At 42.2% G+C, this 25184-nt stretch overlaps 1 protein-coding gene across 8 annotated transcripts in view; it reads left to right on the forward strand.

Annotated features, from left to right (window-relative positions):
* Positions 1–4476: 4476 nt before the first annotated feature.
* Positions 4477–25184, forward strand: part of Abcc9 (ATP binding cassette subfamily C member 9) — a 132686-nt gene continuing 111978 nt past the window's right edge. For 2 of the 8 annotated variants that reach the window (XM_087903975.1, XM_087903976.1), the window contains exons 1-6: positions 4904–5142; positions 5404–5510; positions 9497–9657; positions 12795–12936; positions 16612–16733; positions 24789–24955. In XM_087903975.1, coding sequence (XP_087760101.1) covers positions 9516–9657; positions 12795–12936; positions 16612–16733; positions 24789–24955 — 573 coding nt within the window. In that variant the 5' untranslated portion in view covers positions 4904–5142; positions 5404–5510; positions 9497–9515. The other 6 variants (XM_087903972.1, XM_087903977.1, XM_087903974.1 and 3 more) reach the window with 6 other exon arrangements.

Here is a 25184-nt window from a genome sequence, read left to right on the forward strand (position 1 = left end):
GTCGACCAGCAAAGACGTATTTTAGTGCTGTGTGTTGAGCACCCTTCTTGCTGCTGTGTATTTATCAGGAAATAATGCGAGGTCTGCAGTCAACCCAGAAGACACAGGCCATAGGAAAAAGAGACAAACACTGGCAAGTGTCTACTCTAGTGTACTAGCTGGGTTTGTGAGTCAACTTGACACAAGCTAGAGTCGTCAGAGAGGAAGGAGCCTCCATTGAGGAAATACCTATATGAGATCCAGCTGCAGGCATTTTCTCAATTAGTAATCCATGGAGGAGGACTCAGCCCATGGTGGGTGGTGCCATGACTGGGCTGGTGGTCCTGGGTTCTATAAGAAGGCTTGCTGAGCGAATCACGTGAAGCAAAGCCAGTAAGCCACTCCCCCCCCATGGCTTCTGCATCAGCTCCTGCCTCCAGGATCTGGCCCTGCTTGAGTTCTTGCCTTGGCTTCCTTCAGTGTTGGACAGAATGTGGAAACATAAGTCGATTAAAACCTTTCCTCCCCAGCACTCTTTGGTCATGGTGTTTCATAGTAACAATAGAAGCCCTAAGAAGCCTAAATAGATGACAGTCAGACTGATGGGTGAGACAACAAGGAGAGAGATAGGAATGCTCCATTATCTGCGGTCTCAGGGTTATGTCAAATACTTGAATTATACCTGTATTATCATCTTTATTTTATAGTATTGCACTCCACAAAGTTTGTTTAAAATATATTTTATAGGTCCTATAAAATATATTTTGTAGGAGAACCGGCTGAGTGGGGGTAAAATCACATACTGGTCCCCCCAAAGACTTGAGTTAGTTTCCGAGCACCCACAATCAGGTGGCTCTTAACTGTTGGTAGCTCCAGCTCCAGGGCATCTGATGCCCTCTTCTGGTATGTCAGAGTACTGTATTCACTCTCACAAACCCACACACAGACAAACACATATTCACATAATTAAAAATGTAGAAAAAATATCTTGAACAAAGTAAACTAAATTTATTTTATAACCCAGTGTGGGGGCTCATTCCTATAATTACAGTCTGGAAGACTGAGACAGGTGGATTACTGAGTTTAAGGCCACCATGGGTTATATAGCATGACCCTGTTTCACTATAACATACAAACACACATTCATACACACACACACACACACACACACACACACACACACACACTAAACTACATCTTGGAGATAAGAATGTCCTATCTTTTGGTGCTTTAGAATATATTAACGTTAGAGACAAAATGCCAGGGAGTCCCATGTACCTGAGAGAGTGCCAGACACAGGTTGTTAAGAAACCTTGCTGGAACCTAAGATTAATACAGATGTCAGAAAATCCTAATGAGGCAAAGCATAAAAATAAAAGAGTGATCTTCGTAGTGTAGGCCTGCCCAAGAAATGTGCAATCTTAGCAAGGGGAAGAGTGAAAAGGGAGTAACGTGGATGGATGGGAAGCAGGACGTGGAAGACTTCAGGCCTCAGTAACGTACTTCTTAGCTTTGATGGACACCAAGAAGGCAACAAAAGGAGAGCAGAACAAATAATAAAATGGAAACAGGCATGAACAGGTTTAAAATTCATACACATATATGGCCATGATAGCAAAATTGGTCTGGTTATAGTTACAGACTAAGAAACAGAGAGTGGATCAATTGAACAGCGTAAGTAGCATAGAAACACACTTAACTATGGAGCTGTCACATGCACGTGGCAAGGCCAGCTTTATAGATAGGGACAGAAGAACAGAAGTGGTACAATGTATAAACTACATCAACTCTCATCCCACAGCATAAGACAAAGTGAATCCCAGAATAAAAAGCAAAGTATTTGTAATAACTATCAAAGGCGGCCAGTGTTTATTGTGTAAAGCCTTGGACCGCATTGCTATGGGGAAAGGGACAATATATCTAAGTCAGCATTCCTTACCAGAAGTGTGCAGGGGACTGGCCAAGGGCCTTGGCTCAGGAAGTACAGTGCTTGCCTGGCATGCGCAAGACCCTGGGTGCAAACCCCAGTACTGCTTGGTGAAGTGTGATGACACAGCTCCTATGCGCAGGAGAGAGAGGTCAAAGATCAGGACTTCAAATGTCATCCTTGGGTACATAGGGAGTTCCAAGTCAGCCTATACCAGAGAAAGATAGTATATTTCTAAATATACTAGAATGTAGAAAAAATGTAAGTTTTTTTTTTTAAATGAAAGTATTCGGTGCTTGTTTTGTTGTAGAACACACTTGCCAGTTTGGCAATGGTTCCCAGAGGCTCAGACTTTTGATCCTGTAATTACTATTCAGAGAATGCATTTTTTTTTTCTAAACAGGATTTCACTATATAGCTCTGGCTAGTCTGGAACTTAACTATCAGGCTAGCCTTTAAGTTAATGATTTTCCTGTCTCTGCCTCCTCAATGCTGGGAATGAAGGTGTGTGTCACCATACCTGGCCCCAGAGGGTGTATCTTAAATAAATTGCCTACTAGAATAAATTAAAATTATAATTAGAAACAGATAGTATAGAAAATCCAGAATTTCAAGCTCAATATTAAGACATGTATTTAAGCCACAGAATGGAATATTATGCAAGGAGTTAAATTATTTCTATGACTTGTTTTAAGTATCATGGGAAAGAAAATAATGGCTGCAAAAGAGACAGATTATGTGTTATTGCAATAATGAAAACATGCATAATAAAACAGCATGAGAACAACATACTCATGAATGTTTCTGCAGGGGAGGGAGTCTAATTATTAATGTGAAGGCTGTTTACATTGTCTGAAGCCTGTGACTCATGAACCGTGGTTTGTTCCACTGAAGTAAAGGGGGCCTGATAGAATTGCCCAGTCAAGGGATAGGGAGCGGGAATGACAACCAGAATCCTAGCTAGAATCCCCTGCACCTTGTTGGCTCTCATTCTCTTCAACTGTCTGTCTATTGTCTGTCCATCTACCCTCCATCTATCATCTATCATCTATCATGCCATATCTATATCTATCCATCATTTTCAACTATCTATATTCTCTATAATCTATCTTTATCCGTCTATTCTCTCTCTCTCTCTCTCTCTCTCTCTCTCTCTCTCTCTCATCTGTCTATCTATCAATCATCCATCCATGTGTACTTTTGGTGTCATATATATATATATATATCCTTAAAATAGTGATAATTCCTTTATAAGGATTTTATTTTTATGTGTGTTTACTGGACATATGTATGTGTGCCATGTGTATCTGGTACCTTCACAGGCCCCCCAAAAAGGCATCAGATCCCCTGGAACTCGAGTTACAGAGAGCTGTGCATCCCTACATGGGTTCTGGGAACCTACCACAGGAGCACTCTCAACCACTGAGATGTGAAACCAGTCTCAATAATAGTAGTATTTTTAAAAAAACTCCTCAGCTCAACTTTCTTTTGTGTATTCCCATTCTAACTGTGTACTTGGCATTCTCTACCAGTGCCCAATTCTCTCCCAACTTAGTGTCTCCACACTTTGAACACAGTTCTGAGATTCCCAGGTCTCAGCCCACACTCTTTTTCTCCGGCCCCAAAGGCTCACTATAGTGTACAATTGAATGTCATTCTGAGGCTGGAAGATCAGTGGGACCCTCCCAGGTGCCATTCCCTCTGGCCTTGCTGGCCCCTGGCAGTGGCACACACTGGTCCCGGACACTGGTCAAGGTCGCGTGGATCTTCCCAGAAAGCAGCTTAGTTCTCACATCCCCTGGGGCTGACTGTGCTGGGGTCAGCTTCTGCAACAACTCCTGGAGGTCAGGAAGCCGTGGGGTTCTGAGTTCAGCTCAGCGACTAGGGCCCCTAGGGGACTGTATGAGGAACCTCACAGGCACCAGCCCGCCAGGCTGACTGGCCTTTATCTGATCAGGACAGTCGCTGAAAACGCTCATTACTGTAAAGGACTCAAAACCCGCCCTTGGGAATCCCGAGGGTTTTTATTCAAGAGTTAGTGGGGTCCAAATTATCCAGTATGATTGTGGCTCACATCTGCAATCCCAACAATCCAGAAACTGAGTCAGGAGAATTACTGCAAGTCTGAGTCCAAGCCAGGGATTGAAACTTTCATCCCCAGCCCATAAAAAAGTAAAATTCAAAAAGTTAAAAATTCATCCCTTACTTCCAGAGGGAAAGCTAATTATGGAACAATACACGTACATATGTATATCAAACGTGTGTGTGTGTATGTGTAACTGGCCTCTAACCCTCTGCGTAGTTTTCTGAGCTTTGAACTCCCTGCATCTTCTCCCAAATGCTGACATTTCAGAAGAGCGCCGCCACAGCCTGCCTTCAGTTGATCTTGTTTTAGGTGGGTTATGCTGTTTCAAGAGTTAATTCCATCTGTAGTTGGTGAAAGCACAGAAACAAGAAAGTACTGTTGATGCCGAACCTCAGAATCAAAATCACTCATCAAGGGCCACTAATAGGTCTAGAAAGCAGACAAGTTCTCGGGTCACTGGAAGCTTCTGCCCTGCGCCTGCCCATCCAAATAAGACATGCGCGCTTACTTAGCCTGGTGGCGGGTTCTTCTGTTTAGAATGAACCCTTCAGTTCCCAGTTCCGCTGGAAAGGATGACAACTCCAAATCTGTTTCTTGGTGATCAAAGCAAAGGCTGACTGCAAAGCTGGTACCTTGAGTGTTTTCACATCTGGCAACCCTAGTTTTTAGTGTTCAAGCGTCGGTTTTTGCAAGTTCTGCTATCTAGTGGAGTTTTGGGGCCGCGGCTTATGGCATTGGTTTGGCATATCTCCCCTGTGCTCGCCCCTAGCGGAGCAGCTGAACAGCAGAAAGTGGCTCCGGGGAAAGAGTGGTGGAGGATCCCAAGCGGACGTGGCCCCGACTGGGGAGGGTCGGGGTGGAGAGGGTCCCGGGTCGGGAGGGTCCCGGGCATCAGGCGATGTGCCCCGGGCTTCTGCGGTTTCCTGCCTGGGCGCGGCGGAGTCCGCCCGGCCCGCAGCGCAGCGCAGCTCAGCAGCGCAGCGGAGGAGAAACGCGATAGGAGGCAGCAGCTGGCCTCCCACCCACCCTAAAAATAATCCACCAGCCGGCTGTGGACCGACCGGGGAGGAAAACTTGCTGTCCCATGGAGCGCGCGAGCTCCTCGGCTTGCTACAGAGCGATCACCGACCGCTTTGAAGAGTCACCGGCTGTAAGCTGTTGATTTTGATCTAGTATTTCCTCAGTATAGGCGTTCGCTATTTCTAGGATTCTGGGGACAGGGCCCTGTCTGGAGAGGAGAAGGTGGGGATCAAGTTTCCAGTCTGATTTACACAACTCTGCCGGCTGGAGCCCAAACCTACAGGAAACAGGGAAAGATGTCACTGATAAACGTATAGACTTCTTAGCCATTCCTATTTTTATTCTCGAAGCAGCTTTCGATCCTCTGAATTTGTTCCTTTTCGCTCTTTAGGAGTCCGGTGCACTGGTTTGAAATACACTTCTTCAGACTGTGGGCAGGCGTTTGGAAGGTAGCTCGACTGGCCGGTAGGGGGACTGAGTACAGGAGCCAAACTCAAGGTATTTATTATTTATTTATTTTCTGTTTGTTTGCTCCTTGTTGATTACAGTGACTAAGAAATCTTATCTGTGGAAGGAGTCCATCATTGGCTTTCCTGTGTCACAGAACGTCACAGTCTCTGAAGGGTAAATGGATGGACTAAGATCAAAAATTCCATCAAGCCAGTGGTTATTTTTGCTAGGAAATTTCCTACTTGGATCTGTAGAGAACCAGCCAGACAGCTAGCTAGACTCTCTTTGTGAGGTCTCTACCGAGAAACTTCGACGAAGTGATTGCAGCGTTTGCCTTTGTAAATGATGGGTATCCTGAGTGTCGGGTAGCAGGGACGCCTTAGGCGCCTTCAAAGGGCAATGCTAAGTGCTGAGTAATCAGGTGAATTGTTTCATGTGTTTGGAAGAAAGCCAGCCTGTGCATGTTTGTCTTAGGTGATTCAGGAGCCTGAGGTTGGCTGGAACTGCCAATGGGTCACAACTGACATTTTCAACTAGGTGGGCAGGTAGGTGGCTGCTTCTCACTCAGGGACTACGTTGGAAAGAGGAGGCTGGCGGAAGTAGCTGGCGCCCCTGATACATGGTGCTGTTTTGGCATGTTTTAGGAACAGCATCAGTTAGCCTTTGTTCTCCTTTGGAAGAGTCAATAGAGTTGATAGATGAGCTATTAGACTTATGAACTAAGACCACATTTTATAGATCCCAGGTGCGGTGGACTAAGTAAGCTTTAGAGTTGCTGTTCTCTCTAGGAAACAGGAAGTGAGGCCATAAAGAAATCCTCTCCCTCCACTTTCTGCTCTGCAAGCCGTCCTATAGTCAAAGTTTCACGTTTGATCTTTGTTTTAAAGTTTGCTCCTTTCAGTTCCCCAGCACTGATGACTGTTATAAACACATGACTGTCTTTCAGAGGGATTTGAGGTGGGGGAAGGAAGATGTTCTGTTTTCCCTTTTGATCCTCTGCCTCGCTGCTGGGACTTCTGTGTAGAACTGAGCCCAAACAGATCCAGGGTGGAGGACACTAGTCATGGATGACAGTTTAGCCCTCAGGAGCATTAGTGGAAAGCCTTCCTCAAATGCTCACAACAGCCTGAGCTCTGGAACCCCAGACACGGTTTGCTTGGGAACTTAAGGATTTATTAGAAGGTTGAGGTGTAGTTTTGTTTGTAGCCTGAATGCCTAGAAACTTGAGGGTCTGGATTTGAATTCTAGAACACAGACAGGTGTCTCACCACACACATGCACACACACACATACCATATGCGCACACGCACACCACATGCACACTCGTGTGCACACACACACGCACACGCACGCACACACCGTCTTGATTCAGTGTCTTTGACAGACACAGACACTTTAATAGCTGCCATAAATGTTCTCATTCCCTCCTTCTGGTTTGCAGCAGCTGGCTGTTAGAACCTGCTTCCTGGACACTGGGTTCAAAGACAGAAATCTAAAGGTCAAAGGGTCAGTCGTGGGGATGTCAAAAGGAAACGAGGAGACCTATATAAGAAGTGGAGAGAGTGGGAACCAGGGCAAGGCTCAGGGACCACAGCAGAGGGAATAAAATCGTCTCGATTTTTTTCTGTGAAATGTGAAGTTGAGAGCAGGGAATAGAGTGTGTGGTTCAGTGGTAAACAGTTGCCTAGCGTGTTCAGTGCCCTGGGTTTGGGCTCCCACACTGCAGAAACAAACAAACAAAAATGACTTAGAGTTTCATTTTATCACTTCCACTAAATAAGGAAATAGTCTTAAAAATCTCATTGCTGCCTATGATTTTTTTAGATTGCTTTTCTATCTTTATCAAAACATATCTACTAATACACATATGTGAATGTTTAACTTCCATTTTGCCACTATTTTGAAGTTTTCAATTCTTTCTTCCATGTGAGTTTTTTTAGTGTGTAATGATTTACCAAATATATAGCTGAATTTTGAATTTGTTGTAAAAATATAATTTTTTAAGAAAAGATCTCAACTAGAGACTTATACACAAAAACATTTATCCAAAATAATTTGTGTGAGGGGTTATAAACAAACATTTGGAACATAACCATACAATCTTTCTAACTAGTTACTTATGTTCATGCGATGATTTTTAAGACCTCTGAGGGAAATTTGATTTTCCCAGCAATTTATCTAGTACTGTCAACATTCTCTCTGTCATATTATTCATCTTCTTTTCAGGAAAAATATCATGTTAATTATTAAATTAATAAAAAAAGATAGGTGCTGCTAGCTAATAAAATATTATCTTTTAATATTCTGACTCAGAATCCAACATGAATATGGAAGTCTTCGGAGGTTAAACTCTTCAACTGCTATTTGTTTTAATACGAACAGTTAAGATTGGTTCTGTAGAAAAATGAGTAAGTGGCTAAGTGACAGGATGGAAAAGCACAGGTTATAAATCTGACGAGTGGGTTTGAATCCCAAGTTGTCTACCAGGTTACAAACGGCTGGACTTATCGAAAGCTCAGAATCGTCTGCTGTAAACCCCCACAGAATCACTGTCAATCCATGCCTGTTCTGAGGACTCCGGATAACACCTGGGCAGCACCAAGAACGAAGTCGATGCTATTTAAGTAGTAGGCACCACACAAAGGATTTCAGGTTGCTGGAGGACTGCTTGGGGTCCCCAGGTCTTACGCTGATGAAGCAGGTTCTACTGTCTTTCCAGCCTAGCAAGGAGAAGGGTCTTCTATTTAAAACCAAAGCCAGAGCACATCCTCGGCTCACACCCACACAGGGTGGAAGCTGAGGTCCTCACAAAGCCTGGCACGAAGCGCTGTGCTTCCTTCCCACCTACACCTTCTTATATTGCACGGGGACACTGATCTCCAACTCAGCAGGTAGTAGCCTTTGTCTCACCTTGGGCAGAGTGCCTTGAAATTAGGAATATTTCTAGTGGTATTTTCATAACAGCTAGAAGCCTGAACACACCAAATGTCTGTCAACTGATGAAAAGATTAAAATATGGTAGAGCCTGTACCATGGAAAGTTATTCATCTTGGTGCTTAAAATACTGTTGAAAAAGTACATAAAACCTGGTGAGGCAGATCAGTGATAAAGCCGCTGGCTGCTAAGTTGCATGACCTGCATTTGAGCACCTAACCCAGATGGTGGCAGGGAGGGCTGACTCCTGCAAATTGTCCTCTGATCCCCACATATGCCTACCGTCTCTCTCTCTCTCTCTCTCTCTCTCTCTCTCTCTCACACACACACACACACACACACACACACATTGTTAAAAAAGAATTAAAACAGAGAAAACATGTTACTTCTTTAAAGAGGGAGGATGATAAAATGGGAGCAGGTAGATCAAAGGAAAATATTAAGTTTCTTTGGGGATGATGAACGTGTCTAAAATTAGCTTGGTGACCGCTCCACACTGTGACTATAATAAAGCCATTGGATCACACATGCCCAAGAAGATGTCTGACCCTGAGCCTGAAGAATCTCCTTAACTTGTCCGGCGTTGTGTTAAATGGGTCTTAATTGTTTGACATTGTTCTTCTTCAGAGAAAAGCAGCTCCTGTCTGCAGCCTGTCTGCTTCCATTACTATTTCCTACAACAGAAGAGAGAGACGGTCCGATCTTCTGGGTCTTCTGTATCTAGATAACATGACTAGGGGACCCTCCTTTTTGATTCTTGGCGAATGAGCCTGGGAAACAATTTCACAGCATGCCGACTTTGCACTCACCAGTGTCGTTTCTCCTCCTTCCCCTGCCACATCACCATTTTTGTCCTTTGACTTTCCCTTAGTCAGATACATACTTCTATGAGGCACCACTTTGTACAGGTGTTTTCCTTTTATAAAAGGTGTGGAAAGAGGCCTAGTAGAATGTTATGGAAAACCCGAAGTTACCTTGAAGCTTGCTGCTTCCCCAGGCACAAAAGCAAGGGACATTAATTTACCCCATAGTCCCCTCAGTTAAAGCCATCATTTTAGGAAAGAAAGTTTAATACTGACATGGTCTTCTCTCCATTTTAGGCTAATCAAATAAGAAGAAATGAGCCTTTCGTTCTGTGGGAACAACATCTCCTCATATAACATCTATTATGGTGTTCTCCAAAACCCCTGCTTTGTGGACGCGCTCAACCTGGTCCCTCATGTCTTCCTTTTGTTTATCACCTTCCCAATACTGTTCATTGGTGAGTCCTTAAACATCCTCCCCAATACTGTTCATTGGTGAGTTCTCAAATGTCCTCCCCAATACTGTTCACTGGTGAGTCCTCAAAGTTCTTTGCTGCAGCACCTCACATTTCTGCCCTACTGATGGTGGAGGTTCTGTGTGATGCCGTGTTAAGTTTTCCACCTTGAAAGTTGATGTGTAAGTTTATGAAGACAGTGGGATGCTGTTTTTGTGTGTTTCAATTGTACGCGCTTGCTGTAGAATATTCCACATGTACGTGCCAGCTGTGTGGCAGTAGCTCTTTCAAAGGGAGCAAGGATAATTCTGTGAGACAGAACCAGAGCATTTGTGGACTGTTTGCCTCATGCACGGAGACAGGACAGAAACAGGGCAAGACAGAGCTCCCACCTCCAGTGCAGACCACAGGAGCAGATGAGCCACCATAACTCCATCTTGTCAGCCCCTTTGCAAAAGCGCCCTGAGAACTCACCTGCTGGAGCAGCTGACTCCAGGGGAGCAGGAGGGAACAATTGCAGGGTGAAAAAATCTGAGTCTTAGAAGGAGGAAGCTGGTAGGTTGTGTCTTAGGGAGAAAGATTCTTATGGAAACCATTTGCAAAGTCGCCTGGGTGACTAAGCCCTGCAGTTCCAGCGTCTGGGAGGCTAAGGCAGGAGGCCGGCCTGAGTTCTAGCCCAGGATGGGCTACACAGTGATACTGACTCAGGAAACAAACAACAATCTTGTAACTATGCTTTATTCATCCATTTATACATGCACACAATCAGTTATTTAGGGCAGTTATATGTAATTTTAGGAACTTCCTGCAAACAATCAAAGTAGATAATTTCCCTTTAATTTTTTCCTCTTTCTTGCCCTTGAGAAAAGTTTCTGTTACACAGCTCAGACATCTGAAGTTTGATATGCAGCCCAGTTTGCCCTTGATCTTGAAATCCTCTCGCTTTAATCTCCTGAGTGATGTGGGGGTTCCAGGCATTGCAGCCAACCACAACTGCAAAAAATAGACCCTGTAGCTTGTAAAACATTAAACCATTTTATGTATAAAATGATTAAGATGAATGTAAAACTAAATATCTTGACTAATGCAAGGAAGAAAAAGCTTATCTGGCTTGCAGTTCTACATTAGAATTCATTATTGTAGGGAAGTCGAGGCAGTCAGAACCATCCCTAGATGGGTGGACCTGGGCTGTCTATGAAGGGTAGCTGAACAAGCTGGGGCACCAAGCCAGTGAGTGGCAGTCCTCCTAGACTTCTGCTTCATGATTCTAGCTTGAGATCCTGTCCTGGCTTCCCTTGCTGAAAGACTGGAAATTGCAAGAGGAACTAAGTGCTTTCTGCCCCAGGTTTCCTTTTGGTCCGAGCGTTTATCACAGCAGCAGAAAGGAAACATCCATAGGTATCATGGAATATCATTCCAGGAGAGATCGTCTGTCATCTGGTGTACAGAGAGACCAGTATGACACTTGGTACATTGCTAATTACGCTGAGTAGATATATAGACACCAACTTGCTAGGAGCAGGGGGTAGACCCCCTGCTCAGTTTTCCCGCAGCGGTATCCTAAAGCGTTACTATTTTAATGCAGGTCTGTAGCTAATAATTCACATCCTGACGCACAGTTAGCCTATGACATCCCCCACTTCAATGTCATCACAGAGGCTGGCCTCTGGGATATTTAAATAGAAGGACTGATGGAATGTTATTTATGGCATTGGCCACTTAGTATGAGAGAAGTACCACACCCTAGGGGAATGACCACATCACAGGAGAGAGACAGAACTCGCCTGCTAGAGGTGAAGGTGTAAACCACAGGAGTATATGTTAAGAAAGCTTACCTCCCAGTTGTGAGTTACATTCGGAAGTTGTAAGATGTGAATCGGGTTTTCTCACAGACACTGCTGTCTCCCTTTGTCCACGCAGAAGTTCTTTCTTGCAATATTTCTAGCAGAATGTCTCATTCATTTTCGAAGTTTATTGTCTATTTCTTTAGTCAAAATCTAGAAAGAAAGAGTAGGGCAAAAAATGGAGGTGGGATCCTGGTCTAGTGTGCCATAAGTGATGATATTCTCTCTACCTACAGTTTGGGGAGGAAGAACTTAAAATCTGAGCAAGAAATAATACTGTTTTCAATTCTGTTGTGATCGTAGGGGAACCAGCAGTATTCTCAGTTCTTCCCAAGGCTTATGTGAATGACTGAATATTTTTACTTTACTTTATTATTTTATTTTAAAGTGTGTATGTAGGCATGTACACTTACATGCATGCAGATACCATGGCTGGAGCTAGTGTCGTAAGCATCTGTGAGCTGGGAACCAAATTCTGGTCCTCTGGAGTATCAGTATGCAACTGCTGATCCATCTCTACAGGCCCCAGTTTCCTTGAGAAACACATAGTACGCTTGTTGAATGGTGCTCATTGCATTGCTGTGCAGACATGAGGACCTGGGTTTGAATCCCCAGAACCCATATAAAAAAGATAATCTATTGCATATCTATAATCTAGACACTCCTGTTGCAATACGGGGGGGGGGGGGACAGGAAAAGCCCCAGAAGCTCACAGGTCAACCGTGACCAATAATAGACCTTTATGTCAAACAAAGTGGAAGGTGAGGACTTCCATATGTACATCATGACATACATGTGCTCGTCCTCCCACACATGTAAACACACACATACACACATATACACACAAATGCATTCATGTGATTCAGAATTGACTCTACAAATGGGTCCCCTATTGTACCACCAAATATATGTTTTTTTTTGTTAGGCCTCTGGAGGTCTGAGGTTTTAAAAGACAACAGAAGCTGATCTTCTTTAGATATTGTAATTATTCATTTGTCTTGCTGGACGAATCAGAAGTTGAGTTGAGGGTGCATCAGTGACGAACATGCTGTTCTCAGAGGTGGAGAGTCATGCCTGAACAATGTACCATGTGTTAATGTGTGAGCCTCCATGGTGTTGTAAATCTAACTTAAATAGTTATTTTTAACACAGAGAAAATAGACCAAAGTTTCCATTGCTGTAAGGCACTAGTGTTTAAAGAATTTCCCCAAAGCATGCGGCACTCAGTAACATAAATTGTGCTCCTGGTTATAATGACCTTTTTGTTAATCACATTTTTGCCCCCTTTTCTCTCAGGATGGGGGAGTCAAAGCTCAAAGGTGCAAATTCATCACAACACATGGCTTCATTTTCCCGGACACAACCTGAGATGGATCCTGACGTTCGCACTCCTGTTTGTCCATGTCTGTGAAATAGCAGAAGGCATTGTTTCAGACTCGTAAGTGACCCAGCTTGTCCAGTATCTTACTGGGTACGAGGAGGCACATAGCTGTAGCTCAGAGCACATAGTCAGGCTAAGCTGGGGGAGGGGATCAGATCATGACTTATTAGCTGTGATAACTGCCACCCACTGTACTGGAGAACCACATTGGTTTGTTTCTGTTTTGTGTGTATATGTATAATGCATGTATGTTCATGTGTGTGAATGGAGTGTACATGCGGAAGGTACAACTTCTGGTGTTGATCCTCATTGTCTGCCTGTTTGACATGTGATTCCATTGCCATTGCATATGCCAGGCTATCTGGCGCCCAAGGTGTCTCTGATTCTCATGGCTCCTGAGCTTGCGGGTACAGACATCCTGCCTGGCTTTTTACACGTGTTCTGAACTCAGCTCCACACTGTAAACACTTTGCCTGCTGAACTTTCTCCCTAGTCCCTCTGTGTTTTACCTTCATTGTTGTCTGGCTGCATGATTTCTCTGATGGATAATTCCAGATCTTTGTGACTTTCCCTAAGTCATGTGTTTTCATATTTCTTTGTTCTCTTATCCAGACAGTTCTGTTCTTTGAAGCATTTGATGTGTACTTTATCTTTAAAAATAGCTTTATACACACCATCTATACCGCTATTAAATATCTTCATCTTTCTATATGTCTTGATATTAATTGAACATATAACTCTAATAGCTATGAATTTATGTTTTAATATAGCCATCAATTCTTAGATGTTTTCATTATTTTTGCAAAGAAACAGAGATGAGGCAGGCATTAATAGAACTCAAGAGCCATAGAGACAAAGAGATTAAAGTAAAGAATGAGAGAAACTTAGTATCAGAATTTGCATGAGTCATATTTTTAATGGAATTTTGACCTTTGTATAAAAGAAATTTATTTAGGAAATTAAAAACAATGGATTTCACTTATAAATGTGAATATAGCCTGTAAAAAATATTTCTCTCACATATTAACAGAATACACCCAAACAATAGGAAATGCTTAGATCCCAGAATTTCGTTCATTCAAATATTGATTTGGAGTCATGTGTGGTGGCACACAACTTTAATACCAGCACACTGGGAAAGCAGAGGCAGGCAGATCTCTGTCTGAGGCCAATTTGATTTACATAATGAGTTCCAGGATAGCTGGGGCTCTATAGAGATACTCTGTCTAAAAAATAATAATAGAAACCTTTCAAGTTTTAAAAAAAGCAAGTTTGAAAACTATTTTCCTCTCATTTCATAGGGCCTCCTTTGCAGCTTCCAAGTTTTCCCATTGCAGTTAGCAAGGACTGAAACCTCCATCATGGAGCCGGCTTTCCCATAATGCTTCATGGTAGCTCTTTGCAGATGTGTGCTTGCCTGAATTTCTTATAAGAGAGGAAAATCAGAGATTCTAATATGTGTCCTTATTTAAAGCAATTGGAGATTTATTTTGCCTTTGACTTATTGATACCTGTTTAGAACTCTTTGGTATGTTTATACAAATATAATCAAGGCTAGCTTTAATAATTTCTTTTGCTTTTGAACCATGTCGTTTGACATTGTATGTTTCTATGTATGTATATGAAAAGAGACCAGTCCAATATTTCTTATAACCTTGATGTTTTATCAAGAAGGACTCTTCTCTTTCGGATTCACAGTTCATATGTGGCATGAGCGACAGAAAAAGGCTGAATGAATAATGAGCATTCCGTGGTAATGGTGGAAGTTGTTTGCAGTGATGATGGTTGGAAGTTGGTCTTAAAACCAAACAGGCAAATAGAACCAATAGAACCCTGTTCTGGTGCACACTCTCCCACTTTTGAGCTGTAGACTTCTCCCTACTTCTTAAAATGCCATCTTGCCATGACTTCTTTAACACTAAGCTGGCCTCCTTCTTCTCTCTAGCCTACCTTGAAAACTGCTCTATAAGAAACCCAGTGAGCATGCACTACACAGCCATGGCCGTATCATCACGTTTTCATTGCTGATATTCTTTCTTTCTGTTCTTTGTGTGTGTGAATTTGTTTTAGCATGTGTGTGGAAGCACATGTGTGCCAATGCATGTGTGTGTGTGGGCCTGAAGCTGACCCAGGTTTCCTCCTCCATCCCTTGCCATCATTTGTATTAAGGCAGGGCCTCTTCCTGAATTCTGAGCTTGTTGGAGTGACTAGTCAGCCAGCTAGTTCTGGGATGACAGGAAGGCCACCGTGCCATGCCCACCTGGCTTCTGGCGACCTCAACTCCAGTCCAGCCCTGCTACTTGTGCAGAAGCACTTACCCATCTTCCCAGACTAACTTTCTATTCTCTTATAACCCAAACCTTTGTCAAATATTCCTCACTCAGTACTGAGTAGTACTGAGGTTTGCTAATGTTCAACAAGTCAGTTGTCATCATTAGGCACCCTCGTGATCTGCATGTCCTCCCTGAGCTCGCTTCCGTTCTCTTCTGCACGTGTAGCACCCCAGCCACATAGCTGTCTGCCCAGGAAGAGGACTGTCATCTGAATCTGTGGTCATCAGCTGCATACACTCACACCAGTCAATAGTGGTCTAACTCTATGGCCATTGCCTTTGTGATTCACACTGATCAACCCTCGTTCAACCTTGCAGCTGACCTTTCCCAAAAGCCCTATTTCCTTCATGTCATGCCACCTGCCTGTTGTGGATCCTCTCCCTCTGCTTCTTCCCTCCCCCACAACCACTTATCAAACCCATAGTCCCTATGGTGCAGAATAAACCTGTCTAAAACCTGAGTGTGACCAAGCACTATCTATTAAGCTTTTCCAGTTTTTTTTCTTGAAATTCCTGCCTGTTACATGGTGTACAAAGTCCTAAGTTTTCTGGTTCACCGTTAAACTATCAAGGATTTTAAACATATTATATGGTTTCAAGTGTCAGCTTATTTTCATATTCTCTGCACTGTCTACCACTTTTCTTACTGGGGCATTGGTTTTATTTTATTTATTTTATTTTTATTAGCGCATATCCCTTGACCCCAGTGCTGGGCTATATAAAGACAACAGCTCCGAATGCATTATGTACTCTGACTCTATCATCCCATCCATGACCTCCCTGTGGTCTCCCTTTTCCTTTCTCCCTCTGCTCTTCTCCTCCTTTCCCATAACCTCCCTCTGTTTCCATGACATTTAAATACATATAGATAAATGGTGCTATATATTTATAAAAAATAGTAGGACCCACAAATGGGAGAAAATGTTATTTGTCTTCATGCCTCTTATTTTGTTTGATATTATGTTCAGTTGCATTTTTTCTGTATTTCAATCTCTAATGCCAATCATACTTCCTCAGATATGTCTTTCACTCTTTTTTCACATTGCCTTTACTGCTCTGGTCACTACTATTTCAGTAGGTCTGCCTTGATACGTAATTTATATATCAATGTATAAATCCATACACATACACACACATATACAATGGTGGGTATATATGTTTTGTTGTAAGCATTTTGCTGTTTCATTGTATTTAATTGAAGCTTTGTGTTAGGATGAATGTTTTCAGCAGAACTATGTCACACAGCCATGATGTATTTGCTCTCATGCTCTCTAAGCAACTACTGTTGCAGTCTGGCTTTTAAACAGAGCTGAGTAAGTTCTCTTTCGAAGTTTGCAAACACAATGAAGAGCTCTCTAGAACGCTTTGCTTAGACATCGACACTGTTTTGCTCTCTCTAGGCGGCGGGCATCCAGGCATCTCCATCTTTTCATGCCAGCCGTGATGGGATTTATTGCCACCACAACGTCCATCGTGTATTATCATAACATCGAAACATCCAATTTCCCGAAACTGCTTTTAGGTAAATATTCTCACAGATTTTCCGATCACCATCCCCAAAAGAACCATCTGGTTTCTTCCCCACATGACAAATAAATAAAGAGTGAAGGGGGTTGAGAGTGGGAAGTATGGAAAACACTTCATTCTCGTGGAGTCTCCCAGTGAATGTGAGGCTGGGGATGCATTAAGGCATCCGAAGCTGTGACAACTCCATTTTCCCTCCAATAAATTTTTTTTGGAGGAGATATATGTGTAATGAAGGCAGAGAAAGCAAAACTGGTGTTTTACCATCTCATTATGGTTTGGGACTGGATGACAGTCTCTACGTCTCTAGTTTCTATTCCCATATGGGCCTGGGTGGCAAGTTTACTTAAATCCATTTACAGCCCAAGAATCAGGAAAGGACAGATTTCCTACTGCTTATGAAGACTTTACATTTCAGAGTGATGATGACATTAGCTTCCTTGGAGGGAGAATGGCAAGTTCCTAGAGGAACATAGGGTTACTGAGTTAGGGGTCCTCAGAGCTGTTACATCCACGCTGTGTGGTGTCTATCTCTGTTGTCCGCCTCTTTTTCCTCTTCTCCACCATGGGCCTTGGAGGACAAGAGGATCCGATGCCACACAAACCTTACACCCTGTTGTGGTGTCACAGCCTCTGACTCCACAGGACTCGTGCTCTTCTTACTGTTAAGGCCTGTGCAATGGGAATAGGCAGCCCCACAGTGGCCGTGGCCTCTGCTGGACTGCTTGTTGTGCTTTTATAGAATAACACATGGATTTAAAAAGCGCTCCTTTCCATGTCCTAATATATAATGTTCAAGACTTTAGGGAGAGGTCTAGCAGTTGGCAATTCCTTCTTTCTTTTTTAATTATTATTTTTATTAAGTAATATATTTTCTCCTCTCCTCTGCCTTCCTCCCTCCTCCCTTTCTACTCTCCCCACAACCCCCACACTCCCAATTTACTCAGGAGATTTTTGTCTTTTTCTGCTTTCCATGTAGATTGTATCCATGTATGTCTCTCTTAGGGTTCTCTTTGGATTCTAGGTTCTTCAGGGTTGTGAATTGTAGGCTGGTTTTCTTTGCTTTATATCTACAAGCCACTTATGAGTGAGTACTTGTGATATTTGTCTTTCTGGATCTGGGTTACCTCACTCAATGGTCCTTTATAGATCCATTTACCTGCAAATTTCAAGATGTCATAATTTTTCTCTGCTCTGTAGTACTTCATTGTGTAAATGTACCACTTTTTTTTTTAAATTCATTCTTGGGTCAAGGGGCATTTAAGTTGTTTCCAGGTTCTGGCTATTACAAATAATGCTGCTATGAACATACTTGAGCACATGTCCTTGTGGCACAACTGAGCATCCTTTGGGTATATACCCAAAAATGATATTGCTGGATCTTGAAGTAGGTTGTTCACCATTTTTCTGAAAAACCACCATACTGATATTCAAATGGGCTATACCAGTTTGCACTCCCACCAGCAATGGAGGAGTGTTCACTTTACCCCATTTCTTCTCCAGCATAAGTTGTCATCAGTGTTTTTGATCTTGGTCATTCTGACAGGAATAAGATGGAATCTCAGAGTTGTTTTGATTTGCATTTCTCTGATGACTAAGGATGTTGAGCATTTCCTTAAGTGTCTTTCAGCCATTCTAGATTCCTCTGTTGAGAGTTCTGTGTTTAGGTCTGTACTCCATTTTTTTTATTGGATTATGTGTTCTTTTGATAACCAATTTCTTGAGTTCTTTGTTTATTTTAGAGATCAGTCATATGTCTGATGTGGGGTTGGTAAAGATCTTTTCCCATTCTGTAGGCTGTCATTTTGTTTTGTAGACCATGTTCTTTGCTTTACAGAAGCTTCTCAGTTTCAGGAGGTCCCATTTATTGTTTCTCTCAGTGTCTGTGCTACTGGCTTTATATTTAGGAAGTGGTTTCCTGTGCCAATGCATTCAGGTGTACATCCCATCTTCTCCTCTATGAGGTTCAGTGTGATTGGTTTTATGTTAAGGTCTTTGATCCATTTGTACTTGGGTTTTGTGCATGGTGATAGATATGTGTCTATTTTCATTCTTCTGCATGTTGAAATCCAGTTATGCCATCACCATTTGTTGAATATGCTGTCTTTTTTCCATTTTATATCTTTTGCTTCCTTCTCAAAAATCAGGTGTTCGTAGGTGTGTGGATTGATCTTCTGGTCTTTGATTCAATTCCATTGGTCCTCCTGTTTTTTTTCCCCCAATATCAGGCTGTTTTCAGTATTGTAGCTCTGTAGTAGAGTTTGAACTTTAAATCTTTGAAGAAAGAAATTGACAAAGATACCAGAAAATGGAAAGATCTCTCACGCTCTTGAGTAGGTAGAATTAACTTAGTAAAATGGCAGTCTTACTAAAAGCAATCAGCAGAATCAATGCAATACCCATCAAAATCCCAGCAAAATTCTTCACGGACCTTGAAAGAACAATACTCAATTTCATATACAAAAGCAAAAACATCCAGGATAGCCAAAACAATCCTGTACAATAAAGAAACTTCTGGAGGCATCACCATCCTGAACTTCAAACTCTACTAAAGAATCATTTTCTAACAATTAGAGCCTCACACATAGAGGCCCTGTGAACATGTCTTCTCGTATAGTTCCATGTCTCCCTTTGCCTTGGAGTCTTGAGACAACTTCCAAGGGCCTTTCCTACCCTCTGGGGATGCCAGTAGGTTCCATTCTGCTGTAGACCTCTTGGGGTGTTTCCAGAAGTCTCCTTACAGCAGAGTGAGCATTGGTAGCATGCTGAAAAGATTGCAGTCAAGGGGAACAGCTTGTCAAGGCTCAGTTGCTTTCTCCTGCACTGGGGTTACAGTTGTTCAGCTAGCCTCTCTGGCTCCTTTGACCTCTACAAATGTGGAGTTAAATGCTCTTCACTTCATTTTTGCCTTATGTTGACATGATGGAGCTCTTTCCAGTGGGTTGGGGTCAGAACTTTGACTCATGTTTCTATTTCTTGCGTGCATTCTCATGAAGACGCAACTGAGATGAAAGCAGAGATCCTGGGCCTCTGGTGAACTTGAGGGTCCTGTGAACCTGCCAAAGTTATAACTACAATCATGTGTTAGTATGAGTACAAGCTTAGAACTACCCAAGGACCTCAGATTTTATGTGCTTGGTGTGGGAAAATGCCATTGACTACTGACCAGGAGATTATAAGAGGAAATTAAATATATAGTAGTGCTTTATTGTCAAGAGGGTGTTGACAGTCAATATGGCTGCATAAAAAAAATACTGATTACTTAATTCTGGGTTGCCTGACACATGGCTGGGGGAAGACAATCTAATTAGCACAAAAGGTTTGCCAAAGCCTGAACTCTGACAAAGTCTTCTAGTAACCACAGGAAATTTCTAATGGTCAAGAAAAAAGAAAAATTTGAAAGCATATGATTAAGTTACAAGACACAAATGAAAAGAACATGTATAATTGAACAATATATTTAAGGACTTGAAGTAAAAATCAGTGCACAATTGTTATGTAGGTGGGACACAGGGCTTTAATTTATGTCTAAAATGAGGAACTGACACAGTGAAATGACAGGGCTACCTTCTCATCATTTTAAGAGGAAGATTTGATCCAAGAAAAGGATGCTTATTTTAAAAATCATGAACTTGCAATTTGTTCCAGTTACAAATTCACAATGAAAACTTCCAAGCATGCAGAAAATTGAAAGAATTATACAAGTACTCATTTACCTACTGCCCAAAATTCTTCAATTTAGATTTTATTCTGTTTGTTTTAGCACAAATCTTTATTTTCCTACTCTTTACACACATAAAGACACACACACACACACACACACACACACACACACACACGATCTCCAACTAGAGTTAATCTTTGTCTATAGTTCTTCCTATGAACTAAAATTTGCATTCCTGAAGCCAAGAGGCCTTGAACTGTTAGCTGTGTGGACCCCACCACCCCAGCACAGCATTGCCCTCAGCTGAGCATGCAGTCTCTGTCTGTCTTAGAGCACCCTCACTTCCCTTCTGTCCACACAGGGACATCATCCACCCTGATTTCCTCCACCATGTGGAGGTTGGCTTGTTCTCCAGTTTCACACAGACTGAATCAAATACTCTCAGCTCTTTCAATGTGAGCTGTTTTCTCTCTCATTTCTGTGAGGCTCATTTACAGTGTGCTATGATCAGTGTTTTGTCCTTAGGATCTACTGGGAAATAGTATTCCTCTGTAGAAACTCTCTTTTCCCTGTGGTGGTGACACATACCCAGACTCTGTCTGGAGTCGGCTATTGCAAAGTTTCGTGAGAACATGAGCTTATTTCTTTAGCGTTAAAAACCTCCGAGAGAGATTTCTGGGTCAGAGGGCAGGTAGAGGTATATGTCTATATCAGTAAGAAGCCAACAGATGTTTCCCCAAAGTAGTTAAATCACTTTATATTTTCATTAACAGTCTGCTACATCTTCAGCTCCTTGCGGACACAGACTCAGCGAGCTTGGTGCACCTCAGGCATCTAGACTGGTGGGTGTATACCAGTAGCTTACTGTGGCTTTAATATGCATCTTCCTTGGCTCCTAGCACAGAGTGCCATTTGATGGATTTCCTGGCTGGTGTCTTTGTGAGGTGTCGAGTTTGTTTCCTTGCTATCTTTTTTAAAGTGGTTGTTGTTATGTTTTGTCCTCTTTTCAGTAAGTTGTGTTTTATCTTTGAGTTGTAGAAGTATTCTTCGTGTATTAAATACCATGGCATCATCATAATACTTCCCTCCAGGTGTGAAACATTCAAACTCATGTCTTTAACTGGGTCTCCTGTTAAATAGAAAAATCTAATTTTGATGTGGTGTAGTTTATCCATTATTTTTCTGTTGTTATTTCTTCCTATGTCTTAAGTCTTTACTATCTAGTGCTTTATCTGGTAAGTTTATAGTTTTAAATTTTGCTTTTAGAACCATGACCTATTTAAAAATCAAGGTGCTATAAGATGCTATTAGAAGGCAAGACTCTTTTTATTTCACACACACACAGTCATTGGTTCTAAGCAATTCCCTTTGGTATAAGCTTTCAGATAGGATATCATAAAGTTGTCCCTGGTTATCGTCCTCACAGATGAAGCTAGAGGCATAACTGCCTCCATTCCCAGTGCTGGCCATTTTAGTCTCCCATTTTACCTAACCTGGCTAAGGAATTCCTGGTCTGCTCTGGTCCTTTCTGATCAGCCTTGCTGATGTTCCTGAGGGCAATCACTTAATCAGTTGTTTGCTTTGTGTTCTGTCCTTTTCTACTCGCAGTCCACTGCCTTTCTTCTCCAGATTTTCTCCTTTGTCCCCCTTTCCATAACTTTTAAGGCAGAAACACTGATTTGGGAACCCTGCCAAAATGAATGTCCAAAGCTAAAGCTTACTCTAAGTTTAGTTTTTCTTAAGTAGAATTTTCCTTGTAATATTTTCTGGTGTGTACAGGAACTGTCCTTTCACATGGATTATTAGATGTACTTGGTTAAGTTTCTAAGCATTTGGAGACATATAGCTGACTTCCGGAACAGAAAGACTCGGAGATGACTGCTCTGCTTCTGTGTGTGGTGTTCCTCATCTGTCACACATTCTCCTGAGGTCTAGGAGGCTCCAACAACGTGTGGCAAGGACAGAAGTCCTAAGTCTGTTGGTCCACAGCTGACCAGCAGTGCAGGCCCTGTCGTCACTTGGCTCGCTGTTTGTTGAGAGCATCCAGCTGACATGTGCTTTGACTCACAGCACGCGCAAACTGCCAGACAAGTGTGGGCCGCTTTAAGTTGTTCAGTGCCTATCACTCATTAAACAACAAGCAGAGGTGACAGGCGTTGCTCTTGACTTTAAAAAAAAAAGTAACACTTTCATTTTTTTAAATTTTATTTTATAGTTTTCATTTTATGTGTACGGGTATTTTGCTGACACGTGTATCTGTATACCATGTATGTATCCGAGAAGATACTGGATTCCCTGGAACTGGAATTACAGATGGTTGTGAGCTACCATGTGGGTTCTAGGAATTGAACTTGGGTCCTCTAGAAGGACAGCCAGTGCTCTTAACTGCTGAGTCATCTCTCCAACTTTGTTCTTGAAATTTTCCCCGTGTGTGTGAGAAAGGGTCTCAATACGTAGTTTGGGTTGACCTCAAACTTCTGATTCTCTTGCATCAGAAAAGTGTTCCAAGTTCTGAGGTTACAGGCATGTATCACCATTCCCAGTTTTATTTTTAAAATTCAATTACATTGTGAAATGAATACAACCATACTGTGAATGGTTCCTGTTGTTTTGTTTCCCTTATTTTCACATTCATGTTTATAAAGTATACATGTGTGTATGCTTGCTCATGTGTGTGTGGCTATGACCCAAATATAACCATACTCTCTATAATTCCTGTTGTTTTGTTTCCTTCATTTTTGTATTGTGTTCATATGCCTATGCATGTTCATATATGTGTGGACACATGAATGCATAGGTGTAGACGCATAAATGTGCACATGTGTGTGACTCCCTCAGGTGGAAGTTAGAAATCATCCTCATTGCTCTTCTGCCTTATTCACTGAAGTAGAGTCTTTTCTATGAACAAAGAGTTCACCAATACAGCTTCTCTGACTAGCCAGCCTGCTCCAGGGGTTTCTTGTCTCTGCCCCATGGGTGCTGGAAATACAGGCGGGTCACAGAGACCACTTAGCACGCTTGTGAGTCTAGGCATCTGAACCCCAGTCCTCGTACTGGCTGCTTATGCAATAATTGCTTTGACTGCTGAGTTATATCTCATTCCTGTTTTGATTTTATTATGCCTTTCTTTATAATTACCAGCTCCATGGTCAGTTACTGTAATGGTATAGTCTGAAGGTGGGGAGTAGGTTTTATAATGCCAAAGACTGGATAGTTTCAATAACATCAAATAATATGAGATGCTTGAGAGTGTCTAGATCTTTAAGTTTTCATTGGGCCACTCATAATTTGATTGTTGAAAAATAGACCCCTTTAGGGCCGGGTGTGATGGAGCACAGCTTTAATCCTAACACTTGGGAGGCAGAGGCAGGCAGATATCTGTGAGTTCAAGACCAGCCTGGTCTACAAAGCAAGTTCCAAGACAGCCAGGGTGGTTACCTAGAGATACCTTGTCTCAAAAATACAAAAACCAAAACCAAAACCAAAAAACCCCTTTTATTGTTATTAGATTATTAATGACATTTTTTCTTCCAGCTAATATTTCATCTTGAGGTCTACTTGTCTTACAGTTAGCATGGTTTCTCCAGGATCCCATGCATCCTTGTTTCAGGTCATATCTTTCTCCATCATGTATTCTCAAGCTGATTCTAGTATTTAAGGTGGATCTCTTTAGACAGTGATTATTTGGTCAGGTAATATCCCTTAAATTTATCCCCATTTCTACATCTTCAGCTTAAAATCCCTGATATATGTTGAGTGCTGAAGCCAACATGCACCCTGCTTCAGAGAGGAAAGGGGAGCTCTCTGAAGCGTTCTGGCTCTGCTAAATGTTGCCCAGACTGGATTGTCTGGTGTGTTCTAGATTCATCTTTATCCTGTATTTGCTTGTAAGGACCCCAGTACAGAGCGAACTAGTTTCATGTCCGCAGAGCTATAAATTTCTCTTTGCTTCTCTCCCATTCATGGTTTGATGCTGGCTGTTGTGGTGAGGAGCTAGGTGTCTGCCCTTCTCATTCAGCTAAATCAAGAACAAGGCTGCTCTTCAAGGTCAGTGCTTGTTTCTGTGTTCTGCAGATGGCTGTGCTGTTTAAAACTACTTGTTTGAGAAGCACCTCTTACTCCTTGAAGGTTAACTGCATAGCAGAAGCTCTGCTCCACAGCTGTATAAATCCCATGGTGATTCCATGCCAACAATGATCCACACACACTGAGAACTGCAATGTACCTGCCTAACCAATAAATTACACAGATACCAACTTGTTAATTCTTTATGTAACTGAAGGTCTTAAGGAATACACGTAGACAAGCCACTTCGGAGACTGACAGAATCCTATATGTTTATGTTGAAATGTCCGTGAAGTTTTACATTTCCCCTTTCTCTTTCTGCAGCTTTATTCCTATATTGGGTGATGGCCTTTATTACAAAGACAATAAAGTTGGTCAAATACTGGCAGCTGGGGTGGGGAGTGTCAGACCTGCGCTTCTGCATCACAGGCGTGATGGTAATCTTGAATGGGCTGCTGATGGCTGTGGAGATCAACGTCATCCGTGTCAGAGTGAGTACCAATTGCATTTGTGTGATGACTGCCACTCAAGACCACAGCATTCCAGACTACAGCCAAACAGGAATAGGTAGTGTTTCCGAAGAGGGGGAAGAAAGGCTATGTGATCTATATGTGTAAACATAAAGTTAAAATAGCCTTTGAGTCACAGGTCTTGGTTACTTTTCTATTACTCGGATAAAGCACTGTGATCAAGGAAACTTAAAAGAACTTAAAGAGGGAA

Source organism: Myodes glareolus, chromosome 3 (genome assembly GCF_982192425.1).
Source record: "Myodes glareolus chromosome 3, mMyoGla1.1, whole genome shotgun sequence".
Taxonomy (NCBI): Eukaryota; Metazoa; Chordata; class Mammalia; order Rodentia; family Cricetidae; genus Myodes; species Myodes glareolus.